This window comes from Centropristis striata, chromosome 3 (genome assembly GCF_030273125.1).
Source record: "Centropristis striata isolate RG_2023a ecotype Rhode Island chromosome 3, C.striata_1.0, whole genome shotgun sequence".
NCBI lineage: Eukaryota > Metazoa > Chordata > Actinopteri > Perciformes > Serranidae > Centropristis > Centropristis striata.
In genome coordinates, this window is record NC_081519.1 from 7,013,532 (window position 1) to 7,026,265 (window position 12,734).

The 12,734-nt window shown below is 36.9% G+C and overlaps 1 protein-coding gene across 1 annotated transcript in view; it reads left to right on the plus strand.

Annotated features, from left to right (window-relative positions):
- The window catches only part of cacna1da (calcium channel, voltage-dependent, L type, alpha 1D subunit, a), an 88,845-nt gene that overhangs the window by 59,026 nt on the left and 17,085 nt on the right, over positions 1-12,734 (plus strand). The window contains exons 24-29 of the mRNA XM_059329838.1: positions 43-95; positions 1,493-1,639; positions 1,769-1,970; positions 2,285-2,443; positions 4,284-4,394; positions 6,358-6,441. Of these exons, the coding sequence (XP_059185821.1) occupies positions 43-95; positions 1,493-1,639; positions 1,769-1,970; positions 2,285-2,443; positions 4,284-4,394; positions 6,358-6,441 (756 nt within the window). The remainder of the gene's footprint in view (positions 1-42; positions 96-1,492; positions 1,640-1,768; positions 1,971-2,284; positions 2,444-4,283; positions 4,395-6,357; positions 6,442-12,734) is intronic.

The following is a 12,734-nucleotide window of genomic DNA, read 5'->3' on the forward strand; positions in this document are numbered from 1 at the left end:
ATATGCGTCATTAATGTAAGAATGCTCTATTTTCCTCGACAGGGAAAGTTCTATCGCTGCACAGATGAAGCCAAGTCCAGTCCAGAGGAGTGCAAGTTAGTTTCATCCATTTTTTCCCCTTCTCAGCTAATTATCATCTCAGTTTCAGGGCCTCTCCCAAGTCTCTTATTTTGCATCCCCGCTTCCCTCACTTGCGTCTTAGTCCCGCCCACCAGGGATGCATGGAGAGACACGGGGAAATGAAGCGAGGAGAGAGGAAACGTTTTAAGAGACATGAGACGTCCTTCCCTCCGAAGCATCACATGAAGCGACGTCCGTTTCTAGTGACATTTTTAAATAAATTAATAATATAATAAATGAAATATAAAACTTGTGAGTGACACACTTGAGTTTAATCTGTTATCTGTCTTTACTCCGATATCAAACTACAGTGATGTTGCATTGTATAAGATCAGTCCGATCAGCTGCAGTGTCCAGTGAATAACTGATGTCCAGTAAGGGGGCGGGGCCACCGCTAAAAGACTTCTGCATAGGATGCTCTCATGTATCCTCTATCCCACGGGTGGGCAACCTAAGGCTCTGGAGCCGCATGTGGCTCTTCAGGCCATCTGCAGCTGTTCCCTGTGGCTGTGACAACAAAATTATACGAAATTAAACAGTTATTTCTTTAAGATATAAGATATTCCTTTATTGATCTCCCATGGGGAAAACTAAAAAAAAAGTGTTGCAGCAGCACAAGTACAGAGTAAAACAGATAAGATAATAAAAATAGAATAATAAAATGGAATAGAATAAAGATTTTTTTATAGTAAATAAAAAGTATAAAATAAAAATACAAAAAAACAACAAAGGCCAAACTAAAAAACTAGTAGTGCAGACATGTTAAAGTGGCAGTGAAAAGGAGAACATATGTGCAATGAGTTCAGTCCAGTTAAGGTTTTTAAAAAATGTTATATACATTTTAATGTTCATTTATCAATGGTGTAGGCCCAAAGCATTCGCATTTATATTCTTGAGCTGTAAAAATGTGTCACTTATATATGACATTAAAAAATGTTTTAGCATTTTATTCAACAAGTCTACAGCCTGGCGCCTTAAACTCTAAATTTTGCCAATTTCAAGTTTAGTTTTGCGTTGCTGCATTCCGACAAAATCATATTATTAAATGCTCATCACTATTAGTAATGTTAGTAGACTAATTTAGACTTAGTAGGCTGTTTTATTTTCATTTTAAGGCTGAAAATAAGGTCTGTGGCTCCTTTACAACATTTTTTCTCTTTTTTTGGCTCTTTTGTTAGTAAAGGTTGCCCACCCCTGCTCTATCCTCTATCCTCTATCCTCTATCCTCCGAGCACAATTAAGAGCTTTGGGATGGTCGTAAAGATGGCACCTGCGAAGAATTTCCGGTTAAAGCGAGGATAGAGGAGACATAAAATAAGAGACTTGGGAGAGGCCCTCAGTATTAACCTCCCCGCACCATATTTCCTCACAGGGGCACCTACATCCTGTATAAGGACGGAGATGTGAACCAGCCGACCATCCACAAGCGGCTGTGGCACAACAGCGACTTCAACTTTGACAATGTCCTCATGGCGATGATGGCTCTGTTCACTGTGTCCACTTTTGAAGGCTGGCCAGCGTAAGATTCAGACTTTTTTTAAATCCCATTGTTAAAGATTTAAAATGAGATCTTAGTATTATCTCAGTGATCTGTATTAAGAGAAACTGGATCACATGTGTCCTCTCTCCGTTTTCCTTTTCTTCTCAGTTTACTGTACAAAGCGATCGACTCCAACAGGGAGAACCTGGGTCCCATTTACAACTACCGCGTGGAGATCTCCATCTTTTTCATCATTTACATCATCATCATTGCTTTCTTCATGATGAACATCTTCGTAGGTTTTGTGATCGTCACATTTCAGGAACAAGGAGAGAAAGAGTACAAAAACTGTGAACTCGATAAGAACCAGGTCAGAGTCGGCAGATTCAGTGTGTTGTGTGTGTGTGTGTGTGTGTGTGTGATCAAAAACTAAAATTTTGTTCTTGAAATATTCAGATTTTAACATATTAGACAGAAAACAGGCTGCGGCAGGTCTCTTGACTGTGGTACTATGAAGAATAAGCTGAGGCTTGATTTTTGTACTAGTTATTGCTAATTGATTTCGTGAAAATCCTTAATCAGATTATCACCATTATTTTGTCAACAGTGTGGTTCATTTAAATACTGCAGGTTGAACTGAGAGTTTGTTGAGCATTAAAACCAGCTCTGTATATCTCTGTGCAGCGTCAGTGTGTGGAGTACGCTCTTAAGGCCCGCCCACTGAGGAGGTACATCCCTAAGAACCCGTACCAGTACAAGTTCTGGTATGTGGTGAACTCCACTGGGTTTGAGTACATCATGTTTGTGCTCATTATGCTCAACACGCTCTGCCTGGCTGTTCAGGTAAGAAGTCACACTGCACTCACACCTCCAGAACCAACCAGCTCTGAGACAAAAATGAGGATTACTCAGTAGTAGTGCTGAATGTTAAATTTATAGAGAAAGTTTACGTATTTTCAGTGTCTTAATGTTTAGTTTGAAATCAGAGGTTGAGACTAGATTTGTTGTCAGTGAGCATTTACAGATAGATAGATATTTTGGGTAATATAGTTTTATAAGGAATATATTCATTTTTAACAGCGTCAGTGGCTTCCAAACTATCAACCAGCAAACAAACTCATGTAAACCTCCCAAAAGACACCTAAACCCATGTCACGTCTCCCGTAAAATATCTTGTTACAGAGGTGGCTTGGACTCAGTATGTGTTTTAAAGCAGCATAGACGCTACTGGATGAAATATTCTATAGGATTACTACAGGTGTGTCTGTACGATCCTCTCGCTCTTCCACGACTACATGTTGTCACATTGATCATAAAGGTGACTCTACTCTATCAAGTACAGGTGCATCTCATTATTAGAATATCATGGAAAAGTCCATTTCCAGTAGTTCAAGTCAAACAGCCCCAACCAAGTATTTAGTGCATATAGATGGACACTTTTCAGAGGCCAACATTTCCATATTAAACATACTTTTTAAAATTGGTCTTTTGTAATATCACATTTTTTTGAGACACTGAATTTTAGGTCTTCAATAAATGTAAGCCATAATCATTATAATTAGAAGAAATGTAATGAATTAAGACATGAAATGTTTCATCCTGTGCGTAATGGATCTATATAATGTGTTATTTCCACTTTTTGAATTTAATTATTGACATAAATAAACGTTTCTATGATATTCTAATTTATTGAGATGCACCTGTATATACACTCTTAAATATAGTATGGAATTGAATATTTGCGGTTATAATTTGGATAATATGATAGAACCCAGGCAGAAGGGCAGAACGGAGAGAAAAAAGCATTTTCAAATCCATCTGCTGCTTCAGCACCACGGACAGCGTCATAGATGTATCAATACACAGCACAGTTAGTCTACTGATATGATTGGGGCCATGGATTCAAACGTACACAAACCTAAATGATATATAAAAAGATCAAGAAATCAGGCAGACTAGAATAACATATTCAACTAAACAACCCCTCTGCCTCTGTTTTTAGATGACGGCAGGTTGAAGGAGATGCATTTTTGTCATTTTACTAACAAGGATTATGGCATCCTCTCTCATCACCTACTATCTTTATATATGATACACCTGTATGTGTTAAAACATTTGCTGTCGAATCTACATGAAAATGTATGATGTAACACTCTGATATACCAGTTTTCATTGTTTATCAATCAAAAATATTATTTTGTTTTCAGTATTTAAACTAATGGCTTTATCGACTAAAATAACTATCACAATAACTACAGCAGTGCAGTTTATTTCCAGTTACTATGTCTATAATTTTATGTAAAAATAATAATTATCATGATTGATTTTGGCTCCCTCCAGTTTTATCTAAAGAGACACGGTGGTAGACATGAATGCAAGCAGACCCAGAGACAAAGAACAAAATAGGCTGAAAAGCAACGCATGCAACATAAATTTTGACCCAGACATAACACATAAAACTTTTAAGAATAACTTTTAGAATAACTGTAGGGATACTGTAATCACATAAATATTATACACTTAGTGGCTTTAAAGGTCGTCTTCTTAATGCTATTCCTCATTATCTTATCCTTTTTTTCTGACCCAAGTCTTGCTTTTGTCTAAATAAGTACATAATAAAATAATAGAAGCTCCCTTTTCTTCAGTTTTTCTTTAGCCATGCTTCTTTATCACCTCTCTGCAGCACTATGGACAGTCGGCGCTCTTTAACTACGTAATGGACATTCTTAATATGGTCTTCACTGCTGTCTTCACTGTGGAAATGGTTCTCAAACTCATCGCTTTCAAACCCAGGGTGAGTCGCCTCGAAAATGTCTTCACTTACAACCAACTTTCGGCAGGAAAAGCGCATGAGCGTATTTCTTCAAATGTTGAAGGATGTAGCAGGGTGCAAGAACGTGCGAAACCTGATGAGTCAGTGAATGTTTGTTTCATTTCCCCCTGAACCGACAGTGCTGTGTCGCCAAGAAGGACAGGATGCTAGTAAGAGACACAGTGTGGTGTGCAGTGCTGAGATTTCCTTTTAAATAAAATAGCACTCACAAGTTCTTAGCAGCAGTGTTTCTGCATGTAATGCACTCCTGAACAAAATCTTAAGACTGGTGGGAAAATTTCAAGTATTTGTATTTCGGGTTGGTGGATCATAAACAGGTTGTAAGTAGAGCTTTGAAATGCAAAAAGAAGAAACAGAAGCAAGAGACAAAAAAAATAGAGTAGGCAATTTATTGAAAACTGCCTTTAAACTCAAACAGGCTGTTCATCAGCTGATCAAAAGTTTAAGACCATACACTGTAAAAAAGATAAACAATAGCTACTCAATAAAAATGAGGCAACAATTTGCACGCAATATTATTAAATAAATCTAACTACGTTACAAGTTGAGTTAATAACAACTTAACAGGAAGTGTTAAGTGTCAATTAAAAACAGACCAATTCTATTGTGTTGGATTCATTCAAAATTCTCTTGATTTAGAATTACATACACATAAAGATTATATTTATTGTGATCAAAATAAATAGATTCTATCTCATGTTTATATTAAAGTAAAAAAATCAAGGACACATTTATATTTAATACATTTTATCAAATATATTAAGTAAAATGAAATGACTACAGAATAATTTATTACAGTGTAGCCTTAAAAAGTCCAAATCAGTGCAAAATTCTGGCTTTCATGTCATTTTCCATCAGACATTCGTACTGTCATGACCCCTGATGGCGAAGGCTTCCCATCTTTGAACGTGGCAGGATTGTTGAGCTGCTCAAGCAAGGCGTCTCGCAATGCGCCATCGCTGCCGAGGTTTTTTGCTTGCTTGATTGATTGATTGATTGTCTTTATTTCGAACATGCAAGCAAGTAAAAAAAACAACACAAAAAAAACAAGTTTAAATATTAATAGATGTATAAATAAAAAACAAAACAAAAAAGTTGAGAAAACAGACACATTCTGCAAGCTTGAAAGGGAGTAGGAAGAAGTAAAAAAACGTATCGAGTCCTACCCCTTAACAGGTCTCTATATCTATATACATATATATATGAATAATCAATATAGTCACATACAAAATATTATAAACAATTATATATATATAAATATATATATACTATAAACTATTTATATTAGGTTGGATACAGTCGTTTTAAATTTGTTATAGGATCCTGAGGGTTATGGGACAAAAAACTCAAGTGGTAGACCCAAAAAAAATAATTTTTCCCCCGGTCTTAAGATTTTGTTCTGGAGTGTATTAGTATGAACATCAGTTTTTGCAGATCTAGAACTACAATCTGTAGAAGACAGACAGCAGGGCTTCCTGTGTGCTCTGAATTACCAGAATAAGTTCATATGCATTTTAGTTTAAAGACTTTTTTGTTTGCCCACCACCCGCTCCACCTCATTCAGGGCTATTTTGGAGATGCATGGAATGTGTTCGACGCCCTTGTTGTGATTGGCAGCATAGTAGACATTGTTCTCAGTGAGATTGATGTAAGTAAAGCTCAGAAACAAACGAGCCCCGCTGCTCTCTGACGTGTCTCTGCTCAGGCCACCTCGGCTCACTCTGCTGGTTTCCACCTCGGGATGCTGATTTCTGGCTTTTTATCTGATTAAACCTAATATCTATCTCTGTTTTTCTCTCCCTGCCATTTCATTAAACCCACTCTTCTAATCATCTCTCTGATTCTGTTTCCCTTCCCTTTTCTTCATGCTCTTTCTCTTTCACTCCCGTCTTCACCCTTCACATCTAACACCATGCATTAACAGCACTATTTCGCTGATGCTTGGAACACATTTGATGCCTTAATTGTTGTCGGTAGCGTCGTCGATATTGCTATCACTGAAGTTAATGTAAGTACGACTTTCTTCTGCCTTCCAAGTTGAACTGAAGTCTTACAGAAAAGCCACATGGCAAATAGTGCACTGGTTCCAAAGCTTCTTCTTTTTTCGAGCAGATCAACTGATGAGTGAATATCTTTTCTCCTTGGATTTCTTTTATTTCAAGTATTTTAAAACCCTAAAGAGATAAAAGAATGCCATATTTCAGAATTTTTTTTTATTTCACCTGATGACCCTTCAGGCTTTGTTTGTGGACGTCTTATGGGAACCACTTCTCTAGTGTGTTCAGTGTTAGCCTCCATTTTTTTTTTGTTCAACTGAGAAGTTCAATATAGGGCTGAACAACTCAAAAATCAAAATATTATCAAAATTGCTATAAAGCCTCCAGAAATTTTCAAATAGCAGGAATAGCAATATTTGTTAAAGGTAAAATATGTTTTACACACTATAATGTAATTCCCTGTAATTTTTCAAATCAAAATAATCGCAATTAAATATTTTTTCATTGAATTGTTCAGCCCTGGTTCCATATTTATCATGATATTTAACATTAACTTTGAATTGTGTTTTGCATTATTGACTGAAATGAATAGCTGTTAAAGTGCCATTGGCTTATTCTGTAAAGCTTCAGTTTGACCCTCATGTATGTCCTGTTGTTATTACATCTGAGTGAGTTAATCTATTAGTCTGTATCGTTGGATTTTACTTCTGCTAAATGTTTAATTGTCACTGTGTTGCAATACTGTTTGTTGCAGGACTCATGTCTAATGTTAATTCTTGGACACACCAGTGAAAAGACGGGTCAAAAACAGGAGTCTCTCACACGTTTCTATGTGAACTGAGGCCTGTTTTTGGTTCAGAGCAGGATGATTTATGATGTGGTTGTCTAATTCTTACTCTTGTTCGTTTTGTTTCCATAGAAACTTGTAGAGGCAAGTATGGCAATGAACAAAAATGTTGTGTGTGTAACCTGTTGTTTATATCAACTTTATCTCCGGGACCCCTTTTAAGTGGATTAAAAACTTAATTGGTCATTGACTCAGGAAAAAGTACGTTTTTGTAATTTTTGTAGAAAAGTAACACATAGAAAAAACTTTTTTTGAAAGCTTATTCATGTCAAGACTTCTCTACATTACCAGATACAAAAAATACTCTTCTCCTTATGGCTTGGCACTTCACAAAACAGCTTAAACAAAGACTAAATGTCTGTGATCCACTTTGTTGTGTTTGCTTTGAGTTTATAAAAATGGTAAAGATTTGTTATCCAAGATACAAACAAACACCAGCAGTGCAATGAGACCAATAGGATTAGTCCTGGTGGTGATGGTGCTTGTTAGAGGTGTAGTTTACCAAAGACTCACTGCTCCACCTGCCCCTCCCGCCCTGCTCCTGAGTGCTCTCACGTCTGAGCTGCAGTGCTGTTTTTCTGGAGTTATATTTCATGTCTTCTCAGTTTGTGTTCCTAAATGTGTGTCTGCATGAGTTAATAAACAAGCACTAACTTTGTTTACAACATACGGTGGTGGTGGTGGTGGTGGTGGTGTGTGCCGGTTTATTATTGTTATGCATGTGTGTTTTACATGTGTACAGTCTGTTCTTTAAGGTGTGTTGTTTGTATGAATGTGTTGTGAATGTTTGGGGACATGATGTTGATTTCACAAGGACTTTCATTGTGGTTCTTGTGAGGCACCTTTCATCCACCATTTACATTTATTTGTGGTTTTTCATTGCATGTGTTGTTACTATTTGTGTGGGAAGGGTCCAGCTGCAGAGCTCCAGGCTGGGGCCCACCTCCTCCGTGTGACCCTGTTCCGCCCTGAGCTTAGAGACGGAAGTGATAGCATGTGTTCATTAGTTTGAAAAAGCTATGCGACCTCCACCAATAACACCAAGATAAACAAAATTAATATATCAATAGCCTATAACTGTAACTAATAAAGTTAAGTAACATAACATAAAGCAGCAAGTAACTTGTACTAACCTTATGAGTTGGCTAATGTTAGCTAGCTATGCTAATGTCGTTAGCGGAAAAATATTTACATTAAAAGAAATGATGCAAAAACAGTAATGTTACACAAACAACAGGGGGAAAAGCAAAAAGGTAGTTATGGTTGCTAGCTGGCTAGTTAGTTTGCTAGCCTTATAAGTTTGCTAACATTAGCTAACTGAGCTATGCTAATGTCGTTAGCAAACTAACGTTAATGTTAGCTGAAATTATACAAGTTCACTAACTTTACAAAACAACAAGGAAAAAAGCAAAAAGCTTAATAATTTAAGCTAATTTTAGTTTCCTCACAATAGTAGTATAGCTCAGTTAGCTAATGTTAGCAAACTAACATTAAAAGCTTTTTTCCCTGTTGTTTGTGTAACATTACTGTATTTTTACCTAATTTCAGCTAATGTTAATGTTAGTTTGCTAACAACAGTAGCATAGCTAGCTAACATTAGCAAATTCATAAGGTTAAACAGCTTAGCGTCACGTTACATAACTTTTTAAGTTACAGTTGTATCAAAACATTAAGGTTTTATTGTTGACATTGGTTTTATTGGTGGAGGTCGAGTGCCTTATTCAAACTAATGACCACGTGCTATTATATCTTGGAAATCGCCTCTGTAGCCGTGATTTTACAACATGTGTTGGCGAAGGGGGCGGGTCACAGTGCCGGAGGTTAGCCTGAGCCTAGAGCTCTGCAGCAGGATGCTATTTCGTGTCACACAGCAAACTGACTAGATCAGATTATAAACCTTTCCACATAATCATTTGTAACAGCTGATCTACAATAGGGTTTGCGTTTTGATTTATTTATTTTTGCTAATTGCTTGCCGTTCCCATCACGAGCTGTGTGATTGTTTGTTTCATACCTGACTACTGTGACCTCTCCAATTGCATGCTGGGAAGCGTCAGTCATTCACCTCACTCCCTAACATCTTCTCCATGTCCCGCCTCTCACAGATGGCGCTCGGCCACCCGCTCCATTCCCCGCCGGTCAGTTTTTTCCATAGAGCCTTGTGAAGTTTGCCCTTTCTCTCTTGCCATACCCTTCGATCTTCACCTCCAGACAGAATGGCCCTGGAGCTCAGAGCTTTGAAATGTCCGTCCTACACAACATTAAGGAACATTTTATTAGCCTACACAATCTGTGGCGCAAAGGCTTGAAAAGCTGAAAACTGGGATGGGATATTTAAGAAATGTCATCTTCTACTTTCCTTAAAGTTGTGTAGGTCACTGCAGTTTCACAGATTTAATGAATTAATGAATCGATATTAGGTAAAACAGATGAGTCAAGTAATGAAATGGATAGAAACAGAAGTGTTTTGCAGCAACTAAAACTTGGTTTAGTCTTCAGTTACCCTGCTTGGTTACACTCTATAATAACCATCATTAATAAATGGTAACTTGATCATCATATAACCCAAGTAAATTGTAGCTTTTTTTTTTATTTTTTTTACTGTAAACAAACAATGAAACTGTTTTTAATAATGTTACTAATTATTAGTAATGTGATTAAATATTATGTATTTGTTAATGATACAAAATGATCTGTAAACAGTCTCTAAATATTATTTGCGTAGCTATGCAAATGAAGATATTAATACCTTGTTAAATGGTTAATAAATATTTTGTAAAGGACCTATAAACATTATTTCAATAGATATAATTAGTGCACAAATAATCATTATTTTATGGATCACAATAAAAGATTTAATGGGGACAAATTAAGCTTTTATAGATCATAAACTAATATTATAAGCATTAGTTTACAACTTAATAGCAGCCATGCAAATAATATTTATAGATGTTTCACAGTATTCACTATCTAAATAATGTCTATAGATGCTTTACAAAGTATTTTTTGATCATCTAATAAGGTATTGTAGTGAGCAGTTAACTTTATAATAGCCACTTAAATAATATTTACAAATAATTTTACAAATACCTCATACAGTATACAAACTGTTAAAAAACAAATAATAGAGTTACATGTATTAGTGATGTAATGGTGTATTAATGATGGTTATTATTACCCAGTCCTCAAATTAAAACAAAAGTCTCAGCATCCTTTTTACAAAACAGTTATCAGGTAAGAATCTGCGACCTGAATGCTCGTCCTCAGCGGATCAGAAGACACTGAATTAGTGGTTATATTTGTACATTTACGCTGATGGTTGTTAAATGCAGCTGAGTCTGAGGTTCTTTGATGATCTTGTGTTTGTGTCTCTGTGAGTGATTGTCTCTGTGTTTTGTTCTGTCTTCCTGTAGTGAGCTCTTAAAGCTCAGAATGGAGCTCATGTGTAGCGCAGGTGTGTAGACTCCAGTCAGGTGCATGAACACTCCAACAGCAACTCTCTCTCTCTCTCTCTCTCTCTCTCTCTCTCTGTCTCTCTCTCTCTCTCTCTCTCTCTCTCTCTCTACACGTCTCTGCCTTTTCCTCTTCGTCCCACTCCAGTATGACTCAATCTGTCTGGTTTTCCTTCCTCTCCCAGTATTGGGCCTCCTCCCTCTCTGTCTCTCCTCCTCTCCTCTTCATTTTCTTTCTGCACCGGACTGTGAGAGCGCCCTGCTATGGCAGTTTTGTTGCAGGGCACTACTGACATGCATGACTTTGCTGCATTGCTATGAGTTCACCAATGGCTCCTCATCATCCAAATTGTCTTGCGTGTGCGTGCAGTGCTTCCCCAGCAACGTGGCAATGCTGAACGCATGCTCCATCAACGCTGTGGCCAGGATTACCTAAAGAACCTCCTCAAGCTAATTCTACTTTTTATTTTAATCATTTCTGCTCATTCTGCACCTCATACTGATGGTTTGTGAAGTATTGTGCTGAGGGATTTGAATGAAGCCATATCTGTCTGGAGTATCTCTTTGTTTTCAGTGCTGAGCCTCCTGATATGACTCTTTTCAGTGATGACTTCATTATTTTGCAAAAAATCATTATACAGGTTCAGTCTAACCGCCACCACTATGGTTGATTTTATTTTGTGTACAAATGCTCACTGAATACTGCTGATATACATGACATGAATATCAAACAATAACTGTGTATGAGCGTGGGTTTGTGAATGTGGAGATCAAATCTTTTTTTTTTAAAACTTAATCCTTTTTTGCTCAGCAAATTTTCATTTCAGTCACTTAAAAATACTTGTTTTACATAAAGTCATGACACCTCAGAGGAGAGTGTGACTGCATTGTCTTAAACGTACTCCAATCATGTTAACCCTCTGAACCTAAAGCAGTTTCAGGGCGTTTCTGGGTGGGGTTTTTTTTGGGTGCTACTGTCACATTTTACTCACTGTGGCCTTGTTTCTCACTGCAGTATTTAGGTCCGGCATTCAATGGAAACAGCATAGTTTGGGCTAAAATTAGGGAGAACTCAGAAAATTTTGTGCAGTATAACACAGCTAAATGAAAATGTAGGTTGAATTTCTTTGATAATTTATTCAACAAAAAAATGCAATAAAATGCAGCATATTTCCAAGTGTCCACAAGTCAATATTGGCTCCATATGCTATAAATATTGAACTATTAACATGTTTAAAACCTCTACTTACAACCTCTCTTGTCCTCTCCCCTCTGCTCTGTGTAAACAGCCTGCAGTTCAGCCAAAGTTTCACTGAATTTTTTTCTCAGTAGAGGCAATCATGGCTTCACAGCAGCACTTAGGAGCACATCATTTTATGTTTTGTTTCTTTTTGTTTACAGGATTTGGTTAGTGCAAATCATTTATTTTTGGCAAATGTTTAAAAGAGGCATGGAGAATCAAATATTACTATTTTAAGGTATTACAGAAGTGTCACAAATCATTTGTTCAGGGGCTTTTTAAAATGAAATAATAAAATAGTAAAAGGTTACAGTTTACTGACTGTGATAAATGGTATGATTTTGGCACTTAGAAAACAAACAAACATGCCTAACAAACCTGCAGACATGTTGTGGGGTTCAGAGGGTTAATTGGCGCCATTAATGATGCATCATATGAATCATATGTCAATACACAAGAAAAACCAATAATTAGCTTTGAGTCGAGGCTCTGTAAGAATAGTAGACGGTGCTTTTATCATGACATGAATCCATAACATTTGTCAGTTACCTTCTCATCAACACTGTCTGAAGCTCGGCTAAGACATCTCAGCTCATCCATTCAGTCCCATCAGTAATGACCATTACACCGGGGGAGTGATAAAGTTGTGTGCCAGTCTTACATGTTACTAAACAATTAAGTAATTTTATGTTGTTTGTCAGTCTGACTTGCAAGTCCTACGTAGGAATGTTAAGCTGTAAATCTGTTCTGTGGCAGTCCTTTTAA